A 26564-nucleotide genomic window follows, 5' to 3' on the forward strand; every position below is an offset into this window, starting at 1 on the left:
TCCACTATGCTTTAAAATCCTGGAGGTGCACTTTAGGGAAGCCATGGCTGCGATCGAGGTCACTATAATACAAGTAGAGGAAGCAATATTGGCTAATTCAGATGGAACGCTGGAACTGATGGTTATACTCTCCAGAAATTGCTCCAGAATAGTACAACTAATTCACAGACATACTCTCAGACAAAGCCTAGCCCTAAGCCTTAGCCTATGTCGAAGCCTAAACTGGATTGCTCCAGGTTCCATCTGATATAGGTTTTTGAAAATCCGGCCTGCAGTAGTCCTACTTAACGGCATTCCTCCTGATAGACCTAAGGCCCAATATGGCATACGTGACCAACAAATCCATAAAGTGTCTGGGGGAATAGGAAAGCCGACACTGTCCATGACTTTCAGCGAAATTGTGCCTAAAATTGAAGTGTGATAAAACCATGAATACTGGATGCAAGCCATTACCAAGTACCAAGGAAGCTCTTTCGACGTCTCAAGTGAACGTGGCGACAGAAATGAATTATTACTGTGCTATTGACCACGAATTTTTATGCTGTAGGTGTACAGAGAAAAAGAGCATTGACTTGACAATGATTTCGGGGGGGCATCTCTAAAGACGTCCATGGACAAATCGGCAGTATGGCTACAAAATCCTCTGCCCAACTAGAGAAGACTTTAAATCAGTTGTTGGAAATAACACTGAAAAGAGATCAGGGAAAATGGACTAGCAGCGGGCAAATCCCGGCTGTCTGGGTAAAGATACCGAAAGACTTGGATGAGCAGCAGGTCATGCCACCACTAATGTGGTGGGGTCATACCATCAACAGAATAATTGGGACAAATTATCACCGGTAGAGGAAAGGGGGGGAAAAAAAGCCCCCAGCGCTGTAACTCTACAATTCAGTTTGGCCCTTTTCTTGCAGTTAATACTATGAAGAAAGGGCAAAGTGTTTTTGAAGTAGAGGACAAGCATCAACAATGGACTGGGAGCTCCACGAAAAAGTAGCTTTGGTGTCAACATGAAACCGGGCTGGAATTTACCTCTGGCTTCCTGCCCGATTTTGCTAATCTTAACTAATGTACCCCCCTTCAAACAGCAGCAGAGCACAACGACCCAAGTATACTTTATTTATTTTAAAATCTGTTTATTGGCATATATTCATCTACTTCAGTACAACAATCAAGAGTGTTGTCATTCCAATAGCTTCAAATTAAGCAAAAACGGGGCGATAAAGATTTGGCAACAAATCATGTTACACAGAGTGCAACATTGACGTACATGGAAATGTATGTATATTACTCAGGCTGCAAGGGGTAGGTAGAGTGGACCACGATCCTGCATCAGGCTGACATGTCGGCCAGCCAGTTTAACAGCATTTTTTAATACGGGTGTCCTGTCATTAAAATGGCTAAACGTAGGCTGTAGGTTTGCGTTCCATGCCCCCATTTTAGCTGTGGGCTCTCTGAGGCCCTTCTTCGGGGCTCTATATCACTGCAGTTTCTGCCGCGGACCACCTTTTCATATCTCCCCGCCATAATGTAAGTATTGGGCCAGCAATCCGCTTCCACGACATGGCATTCTTCCTCTTAGCTAATATACGGGCCAGATCCACTAATTTCACATGTTTGACCTTCTCTGGCCGGCAGTAAATACCCAACAGGCATTCATCTGGGGACTATTGATATCTCTTCACTCCAACCTCTTCCAGTGCCTGCCTAATCCATTGCCTGAAATCCTGGGTACCAGGCACTAGCAGAACATGTGTGTGAAGTCTACTGGTTCTATACCACACCATGGGCACTCAGGGTGTCCGTTTATTACATTTCAAAAGCCTGTATGGTGTCATATATGTCCTATGAAGGACATCCAATTGTGTCAATCTGTGTCTTGCGTTTCTGGAGACACGTTTCACAAACCTCAATGCACTTTTCCACTGTTTATCATCCAGTTCGGTACCCAAGTCCTTTTCTCATGCTATTAATTGGTGGTACTTTTAGCTCATTCCAGACTGGAGACGCTCTACACTGGCCTTCATCCATCCTCCAGGTCATACAGCAAAGACAACGCCTCATCCTGTTTGAGCGCCTCATGCCAATCCGGCCAATTCTTTTTGCAATCTGTGTGAACCTCATATATCGTACAAATTGCCCTGTGTGCAGCCTATACTCGTCTACCATTTCTGAAAACCCCCCGAACCTTCCTTCTTTAAAAATTTCCCTCCAAGTGGAGAGTCCCAGATTTTCACACAATTCCTCATATTTTGGAGGTTGTCCCTGTCGCTGCTCATATACACTGACAGAGTTATATAGGGAGAATACACCTCCTGCAACTTGGGAATCTTCACTATTCTATTCTAAATGTCTTCCCAACAATAACAGAGGAGTGCATCTTGCAGGCAGCCCTCGAGATCCATAGTGCCTCTTTGAGTATCACTGGCCGTAAAGCCACCTGCATCAAAACTGTGCCCTGCGTCTGTTCATTCGCCAGCCACCATGCCAAGTATTGGCTTTGGGCTGCTAGGTAATATAGCTCGAACCATGGAAGCTGGACCCTACCACCTTCATATTGCATGCAGACTGTTGTCCACACAATTCTATGCGTCACCTGGTTCCAGATAAATCCCCTAATCGGAGAGCCCAGAAAAAAGGGCTAAGTATATTAAACATGACATTCGTAAAAGTAATATAACAAGCGGGGTAAGACTACCATTTTAATGAACGCCACACTTCCCCCCCCCCCCCCCCACTCCCCCTTGTCGACAATGGTAACTCCATCTAAAAGCCCATAGATTGGACCACTCCATCTAGTGCCTTAACCATGTTCTGTGCGTGTGCATGCTCTGCTTTGCGCCATGTGTTTATCCCTAGATACCGAAATGTATGGGTAACCCAGCTGAGTCCAATCACAGGTAGGTTCTCCAGTCCGTGCGTACGCATTGCTGCCCAGGGGAAAAGGTAGGACTTCGCCCGCCCTCCTAAATGAGATACCCAAAATCCTAGAAAATTATCCAACACCTCTTACAAGCGGCAGATTATCTTCAGGTTCCTGTAGATATAAAAGGATATAGTCCGCATAGAGAGAAATAAGATGATGTGACCCTTCAACGAGTATCCCTGCCTCAGGTAACTCACTGCATAAGTATGCATCTAGTGGTTACAGTGCCAATATTATCTGCTCTGGTGACGGTGGGCAACGTTGTCTGGTACCTCTCTGTAGATCCCAGGGCGAGGATATATATCTGCCTGTACGGACCCTGGCGATAGGTGCCGAATAGACTCACCTCCTCCATGTGCAAAATCCCAACCCAATTCCAAATCTGCTTAGTGCTGCGTTCTACAATCCCAGTAGACTGAATCAGAGGCCTTAACAGCATCAAAGGAAGCCACTGTGTATCGGGCATCATGTGAGTGAGTCCGGTCAAGAACGTATTGGAGTCTATGCAAGTTCAGGGAGGCGTTTCTCTTGGGCTCGAAACCAGTCTGGTCACAGTGAACCAAGGAACCGATCACTCGTTTAAGTCGTCCGGCCAAGAGCGCAGTTAGGATTTTAACATCCTGGTTCTACACGGATAACGGTTTATATTATTCAAACATGGATTGTTGCTTCCCTGGCTTGAGAACCGGGACTATCACAGACTTAAGCATATTGGCCAGAAGTTAGCCAATTTCATATGCCTCCTCAATTATTTTATCCTCTGTGTTTTTTAAAAGAATTCTGATGGCAGTTCATACGTCCCACTACCCCCCCCCCCCCCGACCCCCTGTGTCTTCCCCATCTTTAAAGAAGAAATCGCCTCCTGTAGCTCCATTTCCATCAGGGACTCATCCAAAGTGGGCATCTGTTCTGTCGACAACTGGGGCAAGTCCATCTGTGACGGCATGAAAGTAACCTCCTCCCTATCCACTTCCTCCTTCTTACCATACAACTTTGCATAGAACGTGACAAATGTTTAATTGATTTTAGGCCGAGATTGCCAGCTTGTGCCGCACTCACCATTGATCATCATTGCATGCCTTGGCCTCTCATTCCGGCAAAACCACGCCAACAAGTCACCTGACTTGTCCCCTACCTTGTGCATTTTAGATACCTAAACACCATAGTCAAACTTCCTGAGTTTTTCCCACACCTCTGTGCACTGTGACTTAAGGTTTACCAGCTCTGATTTGTTGAAGTCACCCATGACCCCATCCCCTTCCATTCTTTGCATGGTACTTTTCCAACTCTCCCAATTCCGTCATGGGCGATCTCTGAAAAGCCACCCACTTTTAGTGATCGCCTCACCACTATTTAAGTGCTTCCCATATGGTTTTCCTCCTAGCTACACTTCCCACATTCTTATCAAAGCTAGCATAGGTGATGTTGGTATCAGAGGCGGTGCCCCCTTCAATCTCCAGGTTTCCATCAGTGGGGAATGGTCAGAGATTTATGTACCTGTGTACTCTGCCTCAAACTTCTCCAAATGTTCCTGGCCAGAAAACAAGTGGTCAATCCTGGTGTACACTTTGTGCGGGCCGTATAATATTAATAGCACCGTCTATTCCAGTTGAGAGCCCTCTAAACATCCACTAGGGATAGATCATTCAGATAACTGCCTCAAAAGGCTTCTCATGTTTAAGATCTGACCGGTCTATCGTAGGGTCCAATGTACACTTAAAATCACCCCCGCCCCAATCCAGAATGTCCCCTTCATGTGTGCAGTTCAGGGAGCGGAGAAAATCAGATGCTGTTTGATTAGGGGAGTATGATTTGGCAATACACATTTCCCTGTTTTCAATACCACCATGGACTAATGCCAGCCTCCCCATGCCATCAGACTCATCCTTGATCAGTCTAAAGGGCACCGAGCCGGCAATCCACACTAGAACTCCTCTCGCATATGTAGAATAATCCGAGCCATATCCCACCCTTTCCCATCACGCAACAAGCTTATCCTGTTCTTCCTTCAGAAGGTGCGTCTCTTGCAGTATAGCTATTGAGAGTTTCTTCCTGCGTAAGTATGAGCCACTCCTATTAAGCCACATGTAAGTACCATTCCCCGGACGTTCCATGTTATAACCTGAAGAGAGGCCATGCTTGTCACGTGATCCCTATCGTCCACCTAACCCACCTCTTCCCTTCTTCAAACATTTGGTTAGGCTTAGGTTCAGGTCCCTAATAATCCCCTCAAGAATCCCACCAATCCCTAGTCAATCACCCCCCCCCCACAAGCCACCCAGAACACACACCCTTCCCTATTTGTGCATCTCCTTCACCCCAAAACAGACAACACAACTAAAAGCACTTAACAAAACAGTAAATGCAACCAAACGGCTCAACAGCCCGTCGCCATTGAAGCAAGCCTGTACTACCAGAGCAAGATTACTCCAAGAGTCTTGCTGGTTGTGGGGTACCATTAACATAGGTATTCCTTCAATGCTACCAAATCGCGGGGTTGCTAGCCACTATCTCATGGTCTGTGACAAATAAACTCTTGATTGTGAGGGTCAGCACAGTACTACAGAGAAATGGTGTCCTGTAAACCAGTGGGGACCATAAATTCGGGAACTCCTTTGTTCAGATTTCCGGTTCGGCACTACCAAACCCATCATAGTTGTAAGAGAAACCCAGTTCAGCCTTTCTGCTTCTTTGATGTCTTCCAGTGGACTCATCACTTTCCATTACTGCCCATCCACTGGTTTGCTTCTGCAGGGTCTTCAAAGAATGTTGCCTTCCCGTTATACAGCACTTTCAGCCTCGCTGGATACACTAGCATATATTTAAGGCGCAGATGTCGAAGTCTCTCCTTGGTAGGGACGAACATATTACGTTTCTTCTTCACCAGTGGTGAATAGTCAGGATAGATTGCCAGCTTTGACGATCCATCATCGCCCTGAAATTTAGGACTTGCACTATGATGGTTCTTTGAGGTGCCCCTGGCGGCGGTCGATTTACCAGGGATCGGTGAAGCCTTGTGATAGCTTACCTAGGCCAATCACCTATAGGGGCATGTTCTCGATATATATTGTCTGGTTGCTACCCTCTTCTCCTTCTGAGAGGCCCAGGACACACATTGTTATTGCATCTAGACCTCCCCTCTGCCTCTTCTGCTTGTAGTTCCAAAATACTGTCCTTCGTCCTTAAATCTTCCACCATGGTAGTCAAAGACTCTGTTGTAGCCACATTTTCAGAGAGCCGTTCTTCGTTGTTAGTCATTCTGTCAAACAATGAACCCACGTCCTGGCCGCAAGAGGTTAGCATCGATTTGTACCTCATCCATCTTGTATTCGAGTGAGGTGCGTAGTGCTGCTGTCGCTGCAAGGACCCTGTCTTTGTGATCCAATGTCTGGGCCTTGGCCTCTTTTGTGGATGTCTCTTCCAGGGGCAATGGTGAGTCTTTCTGCGCCCCGTTATTCGCAAACTAGTTCATAATGGACTTCTTCTGGCCCCCTTTAGGTTTTGAGTCTGGCATTTGTAATGTTACCAGGTCGTATCGCTAAAAGTAAAAAATCGACAGGTTGGTCACGGTATTCTTCTGGCTCCTACTTGCTCCACGATCAGACTAACGGACGGCAGCCGCTCCACTGCAGGCCCAACAGCTACAGCAGGCTGCAGCCTATGGCTACAGCACACCAACGGCCATCAGATGGACTTGACGGGTTAGGTCTTCGCCTGCTCGGCCCACATCGCCTCAGGCAGGCTTCATTATTTAAACCCTGCGAGGGGAATATCCAAGGCAAGTCAGTCTCCACACTGAGCCTGGGCTTTCTGCCCACTACAGCCCAATGGGGGCTTAGGCAACTCATCAGAGGCCACCACCCACCGGCTCTCAGCAGCGCAGGTCCACCGGCATAGTCACCTGGGCCGCAGCCCTACAGACACGGCCTTCACTCTTCGGATTCCGACCTCTGAAGCTGCGAGCAGGGTTCCCAGGACTGTTACATTGGCCTAGAGATCAATGCGCTCAAATCAACAGCAGGACCTGCACCTCAGTGCTCCTCTCCTTGCGGGGCTGCTCGGTGCCATCTGTGCCTCAGATTTTAACTGTCGGAAGTCAGCCATTGTCTGTTTTCAGGTTTGGTCAGTCTGCTGTTCCACCTTTCAGTGTAAGATAACGTAAAGATCAGGTCCGTGCACACCAGTTAATGATCCCTTTGGAGGATCACTTTCGGGAGCCCATAATGTCCCTGTCTTCACTGCATGCCGGCTAACCACGCACCCTCGCCCAAGTACACTTATCAATCAAGCTACCCATTGATCGAATACCATGTTAACCTACAGCTGTTTTAAATACCCAACTCGTCTTAATGGCCAGACTTACTATGTGGATTAGTCCAACAAAAAAATCGCCCTCCTCATCCTGTCTTTTTGCCTCTCCTAAAGTGGTATCAAATGTTTTGACGATTGCCTATAGTCCATCTCGACAAACTAATATCAAGCTGAGGCCCAAGATCTTTTTTATTTCTTCCACCTACTCCACTCTTTGGAAAGGAGCAAAGAACTCACTTTGGATTGCAGCAGAACAGTCTCTGCCTTGTGCGTGATTTCCCATATGATCCTAGGTGTTCCCAAATTGTAACTGGCAGAGAGAGAATCTGGTTCCATTTTTGTAACGGTCTACCCCTCTGCAATAGATCCCAAGTTCTAGAATATTTAGAGGAAATAGATTGACATATCCTCTCCAAGCCCCTGCCCCGTGGAACCAGTTTGGTATGCCCAATGATGGCCAGTAACCACCCATCCACTGAGAAATGCCCCCTGTATCTGGGTTTCATGACTGTAAAATCAGTAGTCCAGAGGTGACTAAAGGACAGGAAACCAGTGCCTATTTAACATCAATGACCACACTGCATCAGGATAGTGGGCAGCTCACTCAGGAAGCTGATGAGCTGGCCATCCTGCTCCTAAAGATTTTGTCATGGAATAAAGGGGGGTGACGCGGGGGTCTACATAACACATCAGAGGATGAGTTGATCCAGTTTATTACCAAATATGACATCAACCTCCTGCAGGAGACCTGGCAATTATACGACATTTTACTAGAGGGCTATTGTACTTATTTACTACTGGTAAAATATGGTAGATTTTTGTATTGATGATGGATCAGAAAGGGATCAAGGGATCATCTTACCCTTTCTTTGAAATCACCCCTTAATTGGTCTGTCTGTATTCCCAATGAAGCTCCAGACTGGCCTGATGGGTATATTAGGGCCAACCACTGCACATTACGTTGAAACCCTGAGATGCTTCTCTTATATTTGAGCGTATGATAATAAAACATATAGGTTTATACTAAAAATGGCAAATTGCGAGTTACTATCATATGAGGAGGAAGCCGAAGCGTTTTTGCTTTTTCTGATTGGACATTTTGAGGTCATAATAAGAGATAGCAGAGCTGCACCCCAGTAACGGGTGGTTTGACACCCATTGTAGGCTAGCAAAATATAAGCTCCTAATTGCCCTGAAATCCAATCCCATTGACTCTAGGAAAGGGAACATAAACGAGCTATCAAAAAGAGAAAAAAGAATTAGTTTATAGCTTCTGGAAGCCTCTCGAGCGAAAAGTGGGAAATGTTTTTGGCAAATAGTGAATTTAGGCCTGTCTTTTTCTGCTACAGGACACACTGGAATATTTTTCTAAACTATATTCAGACAGGCGTTTGACAACAGTTAATGCCTATTATATGGAATCGTTACCCCATGAGAGTAGCTCTATTGCCATCTCCCCTGAAGTAGGGCTTACCAACTGCATGTGAGTTTCTGCTGGTATTATGCATTGAAGGTCCACCAAAACACAAAGGCTGGTAAAGCCCGGGTTCTGATAGTCCCCCACCCCCGCCTCCCCAGAACTTTTTAAACATGATCCATATTTTTGGTCTTTCATCTTGTTTCATATTTTCAACATCATATTAGCTACGAATGCCTTCCCAAGATTCAGGAAAGATGCGATTTTGTGTCCAATCTAAGGGAACGGTAAAAACCTATTAGTCATATTGCCCTCTTATCTCTACTGGATACTTCTTTTACAAAAAATTCTCATACTTTTCTGTACCATTTTAGTGACTTGGTGAAATCACCAAATATCCTGTCCGACTCACAGCTGCTCTTCTGCAAGATCATCTTGGCACTGCAAATCAAGCCTTTAAGCTTTACCTGATGTGCTGCATATTAAAGAAGCACTCCTATATGTTGCCTTTATGGATCGTTCCCTCAATGTTCAATTCTGTCAATACGGCAAAGCTGTTGTTGGGTCCTTGGTGAACAGGATATACCAGAAAAAATGGTCTGGGTTCTGGTAGAACTTCACAGAAGTAACCGAGCTTCCCTGAGAGTTGGATGCCTGGGGGATCGCACCAAATGGCTTAAGGTTGATGGGATGTCCCGCAGAGGTGTCTTTTGTCACCCCTGCTGTTCTTATATACTAATGACCTAGAAAAGCCCTGCTTGATGGCCAAGTGGCCATTGTTTCAAGGACACCGTGTTTGCTACAAAATCAAATCTCTTGGCCTCTCTGGACTTGAAAGTTAATGCGGCTAAATCCGTGGTTGCTAGTTTTCCAGGTAGTAAGCACCCTAAAATGCGCTTTTCTTCTTGAAGACCTCTGGGCCAGATGAAAAGATCTCGTAAATAAAAACGTAAGGGGGCATGCACACTATACTGCAGCCAAAAGATGGTTCAAAGTACTGGCGATCTTATTAAGTTTGGAATTGTTTTGAGGCGACAGCCAGTGCTGATTGTTATGGGTTTTTAGGTGGTTCGCCCCAAGGCTAATGGAATTCATGGCGCATAGGTCTTGGGTTTCGAAGACCTGCGTAAAACCACAAGTGGCCAAAAATCTATTTTGTCGTAAAATACCTGGATTGCCGAAATGCTCCCCGGGTTTTAAATTCTATATAGAACTGGGTATACATGTCAACCAATTACTTAACCTTGGTTGAGTTCCCCACTGAAGCTGTGGTTATGTTCACACTCAAATCCCAAAGTCGTGTTGACCAACATTGTCATGGACCTCATCATGCTTCACCTAGGCGTCAAAAAGATCCCTTGGTGTAGTCCTGTTTTGAAATGTTTAGTTACAGAGTGTATGCATAATCTTTGGTCCTCCAGTTTTTTCTCTCCAAACTGGTAACGAAACAGCTAACCGCGGAGTTGTGCACTAACTTATATGGAGATTGCTTTGAGCGACCACAAAAATGCCTAGTTTATCAACCCATTTTGACTACAGTTATACAGCCATCTCTAAATTGCACTATGCACATATACGAACGCTGTTTTTTGACAAGGCTGCGTTTTTATTTTTTGCTGCTTAATTCACGGTTTGCTACTTGGAAAAATCGAGCATGCTTAGAAAATAGTGGTTGCACTTTTTACGTTGATAAGGTTGAAACTAGCATACATTTTATATTATTGTGCCGGTAATATGCTTGTTTACACGGGTATTATTTGATTCAATGTACATCAACGAGAGGAAATTCCTCCTCTGCCTAGAAACATCTGGTCTCAAGCTGCAAGTTGCGGATATATTCTGCTTAGAAAATGTATTCAAGAAAGGCACTCTGGCTCAGAACCTGGACACTGAAATCTATGGGATGAGCCCATGGTTTTTGTCTGCGTGTTTTCCCCTGATGGATGTTTTATTTTTCTTCTTTTTTTCTCATATTTGTTAGCTCGTTTTTAAATGTACTGTGTATTGAAAACGTATTATGTACTTTAATGAGTTGTGGAGATGCAGTTGGAATATAGTTGATGAGAATAGAGCACCACTCACCCCCTCCGCCCCCCACTTCCTCAAGCACCACCAGCAAGACATGATTGGTGAAGTGTGAGGTTTGCATTGGGAGTGTACTTTTTAATCCTGGATGAAAGAAACTGAACTCCAGTATGGATTGGGCATTATCTGCATACCATACTGAAGGTTTTGCAGACTATCAGTTGCTTTACCAGAAGCCAGTGTCATTTGGCAAGATGAGGAGTGATCTGTGAGGCTCGCCGCAGCTTTTAATTGAGGTGGGCAACCCTGTTTTCAATTAGCGCAAAACATTTAAGATTGTAAATTAGAAGCCAGGTGCAAAAACGTTTGAATGATCCTGTTTCTGCTGGATTGGAGACAATTCTGCTGAGAACCATGCAGGGGACAGAGAGGGGTCTTGTGTAACGCCACAACCGAGTGGTTTTGCATTTTCTATAAATGGTTGTACCAACAGAGACTGAATTTGCTTTGTTAAAAAGGAAGAAAACCAACTCCATGCAATTGCCCCTTCTATCCCCAATCCATCCAGGCATGCAAGTTGAATTCCGTGGTAGGCTGCGTCAAAGGCTGCCAACAAATCCACCCAAGCTTGCCTTGCCTGGATCACAAGCTTTGATAACAAACCTGGCATGGACCCATTGTATGTGCGTAAATAATATTACACACACCACAAGGGTTAATGTTTAAACGCTGTATACCTTCTGCTCCTTTTTTAATCTAGTTTACAATAATTCACATTCAAGGACACGCCAGTGCGTTTTTTATGACTTGAATAAATCACCTGTTGCTCCTTAAAGTACATTTATCTTAATTAGTGTGAAAAAAGACCCCTCCAACTGCCTTTTTGAGACGATTATCTTCTGTTTTCCCCATTTGTTTTAATTAGCTTGAGCTACTGAACTTGTGTTAGGGTTTCAAAAATTGGGTTGACTTCTCTGCACTTCCCTAGTTGGGCGGGTTGGTTTCTACTCTACTCTTACTTGACCTGTCGGCTTCCAGCTCAAGCTGCCCACCATCTTGATACTTGAGCAGGACACTGCCATTCTACTGTGCTTTCTGTTGTCTCTGCTTCACTCCGCCTCTGTACAGCACCAGCCCTGCTGTTGAACCATCCACACAGTACACCCACATCCATTCTGACTCTTAATTCACAGGGACATGCCAGTGATAATCACTGCATTCAATCGGGCCTCACGCAGTGACACTGGAGTCAAAGGCCATCTACAGTCTCCACATGGAATGGTATTCTCATGCTTATTGTCAGCCAATATTTGAGTTTGTACCCCTTTGTGAACACATACCTTGACTATGTTGTGTCTGTAATAAGGCAGGCAAGGGTTTGGTTCTGCTTTGCCCTCGGATGGCTCCATTTTGTAGGTTTTGCATATTCGTTTTACTAGGGCCAGTGTCTGAAGCCTGGTGCTTGCTAGATCTTTTGGACTGCAAATCATGATCCCTCACCATTGAATATGCTGGCTACGGCTGACGCAGGTGTAGTCAAAATTTCTGGAGAGCCAGACATAGCAGGCCCCTGCACTAGTGCCGGAATGCCCAACTTTTAATGAGTGAAATCAATAGCTAAGAAGGTAATTGGGATACTGGTCCACGGTCTTACTGGAGAGCTATTGGTATGGAGATTACTCACTATGCACTTGTCCTTGTAAAGACTGTATATGTGAGGGATGGATGTTGTAGGCCCAAAAACATCTAGGCCTGTGGCTTTCCAAGTGCACCTGTGGTCTTTTCTGGGCATTTCTGTCATGACCTCATTCTGTCACATGACCTGCACCACCAGACTACTGGATGGTTGTTACGGATTGTTTGTGGCTATTTGACCTGTGCAAGTGTGTTGAATGCAAGTTAGCCTCCTGACCTTTCCTACTTTATTATGTGCATATGGGGAATATTTCAGTGCCTCATCCCACTTCCTTCATTAAGCTCCTTTTAGTCTTAACTTCTCTCCCCATGTTGTTTTCCCCCACCTGTAAACCTTGTATACCTACTTTCAGATGCCCCGTTATGTTCGAATTGCCTCCCTTGCCCTCTTGTTAACCACTGACTATTGACCTGCCCTGAACTAGACTAAGCAGAAATCCTGAACATATGATGCTCCTTGTCTTCCTCACAGCACGCGGGAGGAGCAAGAGGAAACACTAACTGTTATCAACGTATACTGCCCCCGTGCAGACCCGGAGAAGCCAGAACGCAAAACATACAAGCTACGCTTTTACCACCTGTTGCAAGCCAGAGCGGAAGCCATCCTGCGCTCTGGAGGGTTAGTAAGCAGTTTGGGAATGCAATCTCATTTTTGAGGGTGATCAGGGATTTTCATTGGAACCTAGGATCTCTGCAGTGGTGGGTGGCTGGTGGGAAGGATTAGTATTTCCTATGCATTGGGAAGGGGCTGACAAGATGCATCCAATCGATTTCAGAGAGGTGAAGTGCGGGTTTCGAAATTGAGGGGAGCTAGGAGCTATTTAGCATCTGCTTCTAGCATACTAGAATCTCCTAAGCTTGAAACCAACAGCTACTTTTGGCTCCTAGGGCCAACTCGTGCCGTCCAAACACGTAAATTTGACATTAACTTTGAGTATCTGAGAATGTTAATACAAAATAATTAGAACACATTTGAACACATTGGTTATACAAAATGGACAAAAGGTTAAAGGAGCATCTCTGGTAGCTCCTGGTTCCCCTGCAGTAGCTCCTGCCTACTGGGTGATGCCAACCTGCTTATTGAATCTCAATGTCGAACCCTGCAGTGTATGCTATGACAGCAGCGAAGTATAGAACTGCCCCTGGCTGAGTGATGTGCCCTGTGTGGTGAATTGGAGAATAGGCTTGCCAATGTGCTACAGCTAGGAAAAGGGGCATAGCACAGCCTGCTTGTTAAAGAGGAGGAAATCCAATTGCTTTGTGGTGAGTGTGCCGGAGTAAGGACTAGAAAGGCCCATTTTCTGGGATGGAAGCACATGGTATGTTCTCTGCATTTGAGCAGAGGAAGTATTATGCCTGGGGTGAGAGGGAAGGAGAGGAGCAAAGGGAGGAATGATGGCTCATGTGGTTGGCAGGAGGTGTAATGTGGTGTGTCCTGTCCAGTGGCAGATGTGAATGCATGTGATTGTGTAAGGAAGGTAAATATAGGTAATCTAAAATGTTGCACCAAGATAAACGGATACACAAATGGCAAGTCCTGTGTTGTTGCAGTAGTGAACTATTCCTCATGTACTAATCTGTGTGCATATACACATTTGGACGTTGGGTAGCAGTTCTATGTGAGCTAGACCCTGTGCTCTTTTTGGGGTTGGGGATGAGGGTTTGGGCTTTGTGATGGATGAACCGCACTGTTTTGCTGATGTGTTTTTTATTTGTCCTTTTGCCCTTTATTATTTTGCAGCCACGTCATCATCCTGGGGGACGTGAACACATCTCACCGAATTATCGACACCTGCGATCCGAAAGATCCGGTAGATATCCTGTCTTTATTATACACATTACTGCCCCGGGCTCTACTGCCCTCTCCCACCCATTACCAGGGTGACCTGCGGGGCTCTCGAAAGAAATGAATAACTCCATAAACATCAACTAAATGGCATTAAGTGTATATTTTAACTGTCAATTGAAGGTAGCATACATAGATTATGGCAGCTTTGTTCACAGAATTTGCCTTTTTTGCTCTACTTTTGAAATGACAGTCAGGGCCAGCCTTAGGGCAGGACTAGCCGGGCGACCGCCCGGGGCGCCATTAGCCCCCCGCCACACCAGCTCGGTGGAGTCTTTCAAGGGCTCCACTGAGCTGGCGTAGTGGGAGAAGGCGTGGCAGGCACCCTTTTGTTATTAAATGCGCACTCTGACACGGGAGCGAGGATGTTTCTTATTGGAATAGGCCTCTCGTGCATTAGCATGAGCGCCCTATTCCAGTGATTAACTCCCTGCCAGGGGCCCGAGCAAGGGAGTAAGAAAAAGAAAAATTGGCCGGCCCTGCTGACAGCAAAAGGGTGGTGGGTGACTAGGCATTTGTACGGAAGTCTCACAGTAGAACGTCGATTTGAGAGGGAGGTGAACGCAAATTAAAAACTGGTAGCTGGAAGGGGAAGGTGGGATTGCAGGTGTAATCTCTCCCTCTTGTTAAAAATAAAGAATAGCCCCATCAGCCAAAATTAAAGAATTGATACCAAAAATGGATATACACAACTTTATTTGTATTTAATATTAACACATGTACCCATCATCAGATGTTAAGTGAAGGACACTAATTGCATTTTGATGTTGCAACGGTCCATTTAACATGCTACAGATAGTTTGAGCTTTTTTTTTAAGCCTTTATTTAGGATTTATGACAGCATACAGTGTAGGCAACAGAAGTGCAATACAGAAGCATACCATTAATTCCTAGTGTGCACCAGGCTTTAAGAATAACAGAAGAAAGTGGAGCTTTGTAGTGATATTGAGTTCAGGGCTCTAATTTCATCTCTGATTTCATGAACTTACCTAGATACGGACACCCCTTAGTCCACAGCGGCTTATTCAGGGTCTGTGTTGGCAAGATCACCACGTAGGTGTAGGCATGGTGCTCAAATGTCTGTGGGGCGCTGGTTTGAGAGCACACGCGTGCAGTAAAGGAACTCTGTGTCATAGAACCAGGTTATGTCCCTTTGTGAGGGGGTATTCTCGTATTCCAGCTCAACAATATGCAACACTTAGCAATTATACACATGGATAGTAGTTTGACAATGGTTTTAGGGAGCCCCTTCACTCTTCCAAATAGACCTCACAGGAGATTCAGTGGGATATCTTTGTGAATCTGTTTCCATACTATAGAGAGGAGCGGGTGCCAGAATGTTAATATCATAGGACATGCCGATATTAGACATTTTCTGAGTGGCATTTGGTGCATTCTCTTCTGGAGGATGGGTCAAATTTCCTCTGGTGTGCAGTGGTTATATATGCCTGATGTAGGACTTTGTATTGTAGGAATGTAAACGTGTTAAGGTACACCGTGTGGCTATAGCCACACAAAGCAGTCCATGTCTGGTCTTCTAAATGTTCATGGAGACCTCTTTCCCATCTCATGCTACTCACGATGGAGGGAGGGGCCGAAAGATCTTGCGTTAACAGCCTTGATCCAATTATACGACAACTAGCAGAATTTACGATCCATTGAAGGATGGGGATTTGGGAGGCTTCTGGGGGCAAATGTGAAGACCAAGCCTTAAAAGCCATGCACCTGTGGAAATATTGGGAGAGTAAAAGAAAAGCATTCCTTACTTTCTCAGTGAATTGCTCACTGGAAACAAAAAAGCCTCCTGGATACATATTGTACATGTATTTTATCCAAAGATGGGACCATCTTCTCGCTAGTGCTTTATCACATGAAAAATCTAGCCCCTTAATGCCCGATAAGCTCAACTTTAGCGACTTATGAAAACCGGGCTTGCACATGTTCGTGTGCTTTAGTTTCAGGCATGCAGAGAGTGTGAGTTGGAGTAGGTGAGGGCAGCATGGCGTTTACTGGATAGGGGTTGATTGATGTTTCTCTGTTCTGGCACGGGGAAAGAATTGGGCCCCAGGCATCCAGTAGGAGGCAAGTTGGGCCTGCAGTGCCAGAAAGTAGAGTTCCATATTGGCACCTTGGGAGAAGGGCGTGTCTGTATTAGTAGTGAGCGCAGTTGTCCAGAGAAGCTGCCACCCTGCCATATTGGAATGTTTTGAAATCTGTAGATAAGTTCAGGGACAATATGCATTTTGGAAATGACTATCTTCCCATATGTGGATATTGGCAATAAGCGCCATCTTGCTATTTTGTGATGAAGGGGACTGTAGGCAGGTGGAATTACTGTCCTGTAGGAGTGTGAAGCATCGTTTTTACAATACCCAAGTACTTAACCGATTGTGATTCTCAGGTATAGTCCCCTCTGTCGCTGGGTTTAACGCTTAGAACTTTTATGATGCATGCATGTTCTCGCTACAAATCCGAGGGGGCTGGAATACGCGCCACTTGTGTGCAGACTGAGAAGAGGTCCACCTAGTAATTGGCATCACATTTGAGTGGTGTGGGCTCTGAGGGGCAGGGATGGCACGTTCTGAAAAGGAGACCTGGTGGACAATGCAGCGACATTGACAACACTGCTGCTTCTCCCTGCCTTCTTCCTACGACCCCTGCAAGGGCCCTTTTTCACTCACTAGGACAGCACGCTCGATTTGGCCAGTTGCAGATTGAGAAGGAGTAACCAATGGTCTTGTCGTCTTTGTCCTAGGTCTTTACCTTTTCAGACAATATAGTAATTCCTCATTTTGTAAAGTAGTGGAGCACAGGTTATTCTCAATTATCTGCAGCGGGAGAGCGCTGCATGTTCCTATGTTTGTAGATGTGTTCAGGAAACAAAGCGTCTTCTCCATTTATATAACTAAACATTGCTATATCGTGCTTGGTGTGTGCGCATACCATGCCCAGTTGGTACTATCATTTGTCAGGTCGTGGCAGGGTGTGCTCTGGCACCCTCATCCTATGCCAGGTATGGCTGTCACATTCTCACATGCCAGACAGGAAGGATTCCAATCCAAGGCAGCCAGCGCAACTTGATATTTTTAATCACGTCTTCGACGCGCTCAGGAATGCTTCCCAATGAGCTGGAAGCATTCTTTCAACTCGTCAGTGGCACCTATGCAGGTGATAAAGGCCAGTAGACCTCGAGTTTCAGCTGCAACTCCTACCGCGTTCCTTGGTGTGTGCTGAAGGATGTGCATTGTATTGCAGCAGCATAGCCAAACAACTTCAATGACATGCAGGTTATACAGTAACATATGGACAGCGTGTTGCCTACATGCAGCTAAATAGGTGGGGCTGGCGTGGTTTTTGTTGTCAACTTGAAACATCAGACTTGTCTAGCCACAACCAAAAATGTGCAAAAGTGCAGCAGGAAAAGAGTTATGAAGAATAATTGGTTGAAGGTAGCAGATGCCGAATGCACCATCTTCCTTGACGTTGGCACTAGTTCACGAGGCTTGCTGAGAACATGCTGATGAATCGTGAGTGTAGGGTGCTGGGTGCACTGTCTTTACACAGGGCAAGTTCAGAGTGCCTCTGATTGCTATCTTGTGGATGAGAAGCGAGTCTGCCTGCCAGGCAGCCAGAACTGTGCCGCCGCCACTTTAACTACAATGATCATTCCAGATAAGGCTATCCTCCTCAGTGAGCCATGGCGTGTTCCATGTTTTCACCTTGCTGCACTTGGCTATTCTGACCGCCTGGATGTTTGGGTTTACTATATTTTGGATTATATTAGGAGCCGGGGGGAGGGGTGGTTCGGTCCGCAGCCTTTGTGCTTGTCGACAGACCAGAACAGCATGACTAGGAACGTGCAGTTGACTTTTCTTACTTTCTTATACATGATACGGTATGTTTCTTCTAAACAATATCTTCTCTACTGAACGTTTCTACATTCACTTCTTCCCACATTCGTTTCTTCTTGCTTTTACTTCGTCTGCATTGTCACATAGTCCAACTTGGGATCAGGGTTCTAGTCAGTGTTAAGCTGTTTGTTGCACAGGCCAATGGTTAGGGCTATACAACCACTAATCTTAAGGTGGGACAAAGCACCTAGACAAAAAGAAAGTGAATCCTCTCTTAACATTGTAACGTGACAGACCAGTCAGGATGCACTCCTGGACATGTTTGTTGTCTGACACAAAGGTACAGTTAGTACACACACCATCCATAGAATAAACACTGGTATACTGAAAAATATTCACATGTATTATATCACAAATATATATTGTAAAGGCGCAGAAGGAGGAGACTGACACACAGGTGGCATGATGATTGCTATACACTTTTATTTGTTTGAGAAAATAAAGAGAAACCCTAACTTTCCCCATTTCTAAAAAGGTTTTCCCTGCTGTAAGGAATTCGACCATCCGCACAGGGCTTTTTTATTTTTTTTAGTCATGAAAATGAATGATAGATCAGCCCCCGAGAAATGTGTGAGACCATTCGGTGCACATTTCATCTTCTTACCGCACAAAATGAATAGTCACATGTACTCCGGGTCTTCCCCTGTCATATTCAGCTGGAATGTGACAGTTCCCGGGAACATCAAAGCATCTCAAGAAGGGGGAAAGGCACACCTTCCTCCAGCCATGGGCAGCCTAATTTAAATCTCAAAGGATCCATGGATCTGCATTCCTTTTGTTCAATCCAGCTGGTGGCAGTGCATACTAACAAGATAATTCAAGCAAGCCTACTGAGGGGACTTAGTTGCCGGACAGACAACAGGAAAAGCGGGGCTAATACCCCTTTGGTATGCAATGTGTCAACTTGAAGCTAGTTCCCACCTCTGTATAAAAGGCAGTGAATGGCCTGTCTGGGTACAGCAGTAACCGCAGATGTCCCTGCAGAGCAGACTCCTTTCAGAGGGACAAAGGACTTGATTTGGGAGAGCACATCCCTGCTCCCTCCATAGGACAACATGTACACAGAAGAGAGCATGTCTGTACAGCTTTGTTGTACTGTGCGCTGAAGTGCATTGGCCATCTTGGAATTGCTGTGCTCTTGCATTTGACAAAACAGCCTTAGTGATTGCAACGAAAACTCACTAAAGGTTTGGGAGACACTGGAAATTGTTTATATTCATTTGCATGTTCTCAAACGTTCAATCTCTCCTTCTCGTGAACACCAAACCAAGAGGAATTCAAGTGAGTCAGTCTGCAGGGTCGCAGATGAATTCATAAAAATGTATTTGCACCTGACACTTGCATGTAGACTTAGACAAAAATCTGATTGAATTAATGCTCTATTGTGTTGACTATCATTCAGCCAGTGTTTACCTGAAGATGGATATCAGGGTCAGGCAAAAAACCCGGTTGGATGAATGCAGCTCAACTGGACAGAAACAGCAAGCCAAACTACTACAGTTGCCTTACACGAATCCGAAATCATAAACATTGGTATTTATATTCTTCAGGTGTAACTAGCCACTCTCATACCTACCCACATTTCTGCTTCCTCTGGCACAGTCGCTCTCTTGATGCAAGTGGGAACTTGGATATCTCCTCAATGTGTTGCCCCCGGTGTTTCGGGTTTGCCACCTTTTAATTTCCTTGTAAATTTACACTGTGAACTGAACATTTCGAGTGTACGTCTGGTTCTTCGGTGCAATGCTTTGTGGATCTGTTTGTCTCCTACACAGTTCTGCTCTGGCCTTTTCTGCACTAGTCTCCATAATGATTAAGGATAATGTGCAGGTTATGTAGTCTTTATGTAGTCTTTTTTTAAAAAAAATTTATTTTGTTTTACAGAAAGAACAATGTCTGGGAACCTCCCCTTGGTGTCCTTTTTATTATTATATGTTTTAAATAAAAAGAAGTCTGAGCCCTTCTTCGCTGCAATTATGAGCAACAGTGGACTTCTTTGTTGGACACCTGGGGCCCTTGCATAGCCACATCTACCCACCATCACCTTTTCCTCGTGTCTTTGGTAGAACTAGCTGCTCTCTAGTCTTTCCACTGGTTCTGTGTGTAACAATCTGTTGTTGTGACAATAATCGTTGCAGTTGTGAAATCAAACGTTTGACTAGTTAATTATTGTGAGGAACTAGGAGTGAGATGCGGTCACAGAGGACGCATGGTGATTGGTATAAACATTTATTAAATAATAAGTGTTGTTAAATGCCTCAAGGTCCCTTTTCTAGGAGTTATTGCCCTACCTGGCATGTGTCCGAAATCCTGTCCCAGTCCTCTCACTCTAAAATTAATTCTAAGGTGTTAAGGATATTATCTTTGGCTTGAAAAGTGCACAAATGTTCAAGTTCAATAAAAAAGGTGAAAATCCAACAAACGTGCCAAATGGATAATATTCACGGTTCCAGGGAATCACTGCTTTCCCCAGGTTTCTCTCTACCAAAATAAAAGTTCAAAATAACAACCAGGTTCTTTGCAGCCCAAGAGGATAATCTCCTCCTCTTGGTGTTGCAATTCACTCCAGGGGAAATTACTCACTTCTCCAGCAGGGGAAATGACTCACTTCTCCAGGGGCCTCATTATATGTTTGCCGGTCCGGAAACAAGGGTGCTGGTAACCTCACCGCCACCCTTGTTTCTGAACCGGCAAACTGCAAGTCTGCCTGCCGGAGCCACTGTGCCCGACAGGTCTGACCCTGCCGGACGCAGCGGCCACAATAGGCAGACTTGTCACTGGAGCACCGGCAACAGTTGCCAACGGTGCCGGTGCTCCCGTGTCCCCCTCCCATAGAGTCCTATAGAACTCTATGGGAATGGGGATTAACAAATGTACTGGCGCCTGACTTGCTGGCCGCCTGACTTCTAAGAGCCCGGTGGCACTGGGAAGTCAGACGCCGGTAAATTATTGCGGATCCAGCAGCAACGCGCCGGTAGCACAGCAGGGTTACAGCTGGACCCGTAATGAGGCCCCAGGTCTTTTCCACATTCAATACAATTCTAAATCCTAAGGGCAGGAATCTTCCTTCCGATTGTCTGACTTGCAAAACACCCGATGTACTCTCCTGCCAAGTTCTCTCATATGTTCACCCAATTTCAAGATCTGAGGATATATGCTCCCCGCCCCCCATCTCCTCTTATCACTGGTGTATTTGTATCTTCCACAAATACTGGGACTGTGAAAATCAGTTTGTGACGTAAGCCGTAGGGGATTTGCCAGCTAGGGACCAGGAATGTTTTCTCCAGCTCCCTCCTGGGCCTCCTACTTTCCACTGTGGGCTCACCGGCTTTAGGATGGCTCCTTTGCCTTCTCCGACCCTGCTCTGGTCCCTCTCCGCTTCCGCTCTCTCTGAACTTTGGGTGACGCATCTCTGCGGCCGGTGGCATGTATCGCTTCGGCTTCCCTTACCGGCACAAAGCTCCTTTGCCTCGTGTCTCATTTTTGACTTCTCTCCTGCCAGCGGAAATACGTTGGCTTCTCTCCTGCCAGCGGAAATGTATCTCCGGGCCAGATGCTGCCTTCCTTTTTCTTTGTGCCGCTTCTCGGCCTCGCTCGCCACCTTCTGGACTCCCAGCCTGAGCTGCGAAATCTTCTCCGTGGTTCTCCTGCGTCTCTTTGCTTACTTGACATCTGAGCACTGACTAGGTGGTTGTATCGCTCCGTTGCTCTTGCTTTTGCATCGTTGAACTCCTGCTTCAAGTAAGGGAGTTGCTCAGAGCCAATTGGCTTCCCCTAAACCGGAGACTGCTCCTTCTGGTTCAGCCTAGTGATCTTCATTTGGGCAATTCTCTTTCTCGTATATCTTGGTCATTCTGTTTGCTGCAGAATATTGGCGGATACTGTCAGCAGGATTTAAGGGTTGTGGAAGGGGATTAACACATCCTGCCGTTAAGGCATGAGGAATGAAGGGCATGTCCCTAAAAGGTAAAGGGGGGGGGGGTGCCATGTCTCTTCTAATGATGCCCGTCATCCCACATGAGGGTTGTCTCCTCTAATGTGATCCTTCCACAAAAGCCAGTCCCATGGTCAGGATCAGGTAGCGGCTGCTGTGCCCTGGCCACATGAGGAGAGGCTACCTTTGGGAAAGGAGTTATGACATCATCAGATTCGTCACATTACCTAGTTATAAAACTATGCCGGTTAGCCTGCATTGGAAATTCAGGGCTCATACGTTGAAAAGGCTGAAGTGGGGCTGCTTTAACCAATTACATTTGAGAAAGGAGGTGGGAAGTGGGTGTAGGCTAGGTGAGGGCTTCCGGCAGTATTTTATAACAAGGCATGAAAATCTGGTTTAAGCTACCTTTGTAAACTAAGTAGTAGGGGTATTTTGTTTATTTCAAATTTAGCTCTGGGCACAACACTTTCTGCTCAGTGTGGCTAAAAGAAGTAGCTTCAAATAAGAGCTCCCCTTTTGCGTCATTTGTTCAACATTTCAGAATTGCTGGTTTGCTTTCACATCCGGCTCGAGTCTCTGATGCTTTGCCTCCATAGGAAGGAGGTCAAAGAGTTAGCTTGCTCACCTAAGAAAGTGCCCTGCAGCCGCTAATGGCAGCTCATTCCTTTTGTGACAGGCTGTTTGAGTAGTAACCAATGCAGAGTTTACTGGCAAAATGTTTCGCAACGTCTGAATGTTAAAGCAAAATTCTCCATTTTAGAAGCATATTTGTGCAGTAACAATGATCCAAACTACTAGCTGCACAGTGAAATAACTCGGCAAACGATCATACCTTGGCCACAGTTCTGGCCTGCTTTGACCAAAAAAAGGGTCCCATATGCTAGTTAGGCCTACGCTTCGGGCACTGCCCTACAGGCCAGTCCGAGCCTGCTGCCTTGCCTTCCTCCAAGTGAGCATTCTAGTGCCTCGTTGTCCCTGAGCACACATGCACCTTTAAAGCCACCTTTTGATGAAAAAGAAATTAAATCTCATTTTGCTTCGGCACAATAACTCCGGCCGTGGAGTGCACACAAATAAATACATAGACCATGTAATCTGAGGCCGCTAACCTTGCTGAAGCAATTCCCGTCCAGCAGGAGACTTCAGTTACATAAAGGTTACCAAGTTCCCGCGATGGGCAGGGATTTAGTATCCACAAATCCAATCCAATACACCCATGAGTCCTTCTTTAGGTTAAAAAATATATTTTCAGGCAATATACGGGCTGGTGCCCTGGGGTAGGCTTATTCAGCCCTGCATCCTTCCGTGGTTGATGGGGACTGACAGACCAGTATTAAGTGTAATGTGAAGAGCATTTCCTAGTGTGAGCAGTGAGTTTACAGAGGTTTACAGAGGGCATGAGTTGCATTGTGTCGAGTGATTGTGAACGCCGGTCTTTCCTGGGTCATGAATGAAGGCCTGTTTAGAAAATAATGTAACGATCTTGGGACGGTAACCTGTAGTTTCAACGATGGAAATTACTGGGAAGTAATTGACTCTGAAGTGATTACTTCAAATTATATAGTTGTGGGCTAAGGAGTAAAAAGGGGGTTGGGGGAGGTGTTTGCGGTAGGGAATAGTGACGGGAAAGGAGGGCATTGGGGCAGCCCCCCACCAAGTAAAATTGTGAAGTAATCGCTTCGAAGTAAATGACTTAGAAGTAATTTTTTTCCTGCAAATTAACATGGAACCCTTGGTGGGACAAATCCAAATGAGGAGTACAATGTTGGTCCAGATGGATCTAGTAATACCGACTTTCAAGTTGCTCGCTGGACAAACTGACTTGTTTTGGGATGATTGTTTTCCTCCTGCCCAGTTGGTAATGAATAATGCAATTAAGTAATATTTTGTCATTCACAAAGCTCCTGCTTTTTTTACCCCTCCAGGAATTCTTTGAAGACAATCCAGGGCGCAAGTGGCTGAACCAGTTTCTGGTGCACAGAAACGGTGACGCTACCGGCTCAGGATCTGCAGGAAAAGAGGAAGAGTCGCCGCTGGCCGCTGCAGAGGAGCAAACTGGCGGGCTCTTCCTCGACAGCTTCAGATTCTTCCACCCCACGCAGCAGAATGCATTCACCTGTTGGTGTACGAACACCGGTGCCAGGCTGACCAACTATGGTTCAAGGATTGATTACATCTTTGGGGACCGGGCCCTGGTGGAGAATGAGTTTGAAGACTCTGTCCTGATGCCAGAGGTGGAGGGCTCGGACCATTGCCCTGTGAAAGCTAACTTGAGGTGCCGACTGGTTGCGGCCCCTAAGTGCCCAGCATTGTGCACTAAATACTTGCCAGAATTTGCTGGCAAGCAGCAAAAACTTTCACAGTTTCTGGTTAAAATTGACCGCATGACCAGCAACCACCTGGTGGCTGAGGAAAAATTGCAGAGCTCTCAGAATACCACAGAGGCTTTGGAGAATCGGTCACCAGCGGGAGACATGGGACAGGCGAAGGTCCAACGAAAGCAATGGCGGACAGACACAAGCAAAAAAGGTGCAAAAAGGCAGAAAACTGACCTTCCCAGTGGACAGGCCAGCCTTCTAGGTTTCTTCAAACCAGCTAATGCCAAAGACCAAGCGGCGAAAGCGACGGTGAATAAAAACTCTCCGAAGATCGAGCAATGCCAGGACACTAAGAGCAAGGTCCCGAATGGCAACTGTGCTGTTACCCTAGAGGAACCTGCAGCAGGTGGCACACCAGAATTTCAGGCCAAGCCTCAGGCAGACTTCTGGAAAACTTTGCTTAAGGGCCCAGCACCACCACCTGTCTGCAAGGGTCACAGCGAGCCATGTGTCCTGCGGACAGTGAAGAAAGAAGGGCCCAACTGTGGCAAGCAATTTTATGTGTGTGCACGGCCTGAGGGGTTTTCCTCAAACCCTGATGCCCGCTGCAACTTCTTTCTATGGGTCAGTAAAAAGGTTTCCAGCAGCAGGTGAGACAAGTAAGAAGAGTTGCCAATGCACCTCTCTGCCCCTCCCCCCCACTTTCTCTCTCTGCATTTGAAACTTTGACTCTGCTTATTGCTACTATCCAAGTCGTTTACGTTCCTCCTCCGCCTGCTGTACAACTGGGGATCAGGAAAGGAACAAACCCAGTCACCCGCTAGCGCCTTTCTCACCCAGCACTTAACTCAGAAGCCTTTCCTAATCCTTTGTCTGGAGTTGCCCCCTCCAGCCTGACCCAGGTGTCTTACTGTCAGAATAAAAGCCTCTCTTGGAGGGGGAGTCTCAGCTTGCAGCCTAACTATCCCATTTCTGTACCAGAAGCAGAGCTTGACCCATTCATTCAGGTCCTCAGTCTGGAAGGGGCCACTTCCAGCAGCTATGCCAGGTGGCCCCTTTCCGTTGTTATGGTGATGTGTAGTTTTACTCTCTCTAGTCATGATCCTTTTCACGACATTGGGTTTCAAAGTACCATTGATTTTTGGCCAGGCAAAGTTGAGTATTGTAAAACAAGAATGTTCCTCTCAGTATTGGGTGGTGCAGAAAATGTTTTCATTAATAAAAGCACTTATCAGTTATGAAGTCCTTTTTTAACTGAAATTATTACTATGGCTGAGTATCTCACTACGCTGGCGCAAGAAAATGTATAGGGGTGGGTGGGTTGCAACCTTTTGTGGATAATGAGCAACATTGGTGTAACAAATGAAATGGTGAACATGCGTACCTGCACAGAACATAATGGCTTACAAACAGAACATGTTAATGGGCAGCAACTTGGTTACCTAGCCCAGTCACAAATGTAGTCAGTGTATTTGCAGTTTTCATGGAGCTGTCTAAAAGACATTTGTCGAAAGTGAGCTAATCAGACTGCCTGAGCAGGGGTGTTCGTCCAGTTTCTAACGGTTGAACTTTGGGATGGTCAATAAAAGGCCACCCTGAGGTTGGAGTCGCCGGGTGTTTGGTGGCAGTGTAGTCTTTCAGTTAGGATATTAGATTGGTGTCCATGAACCCATTTATGACCTAGAAGCAAAGGGCCGATTGTTTTTTACACAAGTGATGAGATGCTCCTGCGTATATCGCCACTTGTGCCAAAAAAGGGTGTGCCCTATTCTCAAAGGGCATTTGAAAGTGCACATCATAGATTCACACATTAATACCCTTTCACACCCTCTTTGTGCATTTGCTTAAATTAGGGGTTGTTCCGGCGCATTTCATTGAACATCCCAAACACTCAAATTGGATGTGCTTTGATAGGCACAGAAAGGTTGACACCTTCTCCTTCTCCTGCGCCTGTTGACGACAGGCGCAGGGGATGCTCAAAGCATGAACGGGTAATCTTTTAGCTAGTTACAACAGCAGTACGAACCACTGCTATTACACCTGCATTTCTATCCCCCAAAAAGGGATAGAAATGCGTTTACTTTTTACATTTCACTGTAACTGATCCTTTAACGGCCTATCACTATGAAATGCTCCCAGCACTTACGTGGTGCTTGAGGGCCTGTGCTCCTGATGTAAAAT

At 45.8% G+C, this 26564-nt stretch overlaps 1 protein-coding gene across 2 annotated transcripts in view; it reads left to right on the forward strand.

The window, feature by feature from the left end:
• The window catches only part of APEX2 (apurinic/apyrimidinic endodeoxyribonuclease 2), a 56078-nt gene extending 30457 nt beyond the window's left edge, over positions 1-25621 (forward strand). For both annotated transcript variants that reach the window (XM_069645339.1, XM_069645340.1), the window contains 3 exons: positions 12844-12990; positions 14113-14182; positions 23991-25621. In XM_069645339.1, coding sequence (XP_069501440.1) covers positions 12844-12990; positions 14113-14182; positions 23991-25037 — 1264 coding nt within the window. In that variant the 3' untranslated portion in view covers positions 25038-25621. The remainder of the gene's footprint in view (positions 1-12843; positions 12991-14112; positions 14183-23990) is intronic.
• Positions 25622-26564: the final 943 nt, after the last annotated feature.

This window comes from Ambystoma mexicanum, chromosome 2p, assembly GCF_040938575.1.
Source record: "Ambystoma mexicanum isolate Mex_15411 chromosome 2p, UKY_AmexF1_1, whole genome shotgun sequence".
Taxonomy (NCBI): Eukaryota; Metazoa; Chordata; class Amphibia; order Caudata; family Ambystomatidae; genus Ambystoma; species Ambystoma mexicanum.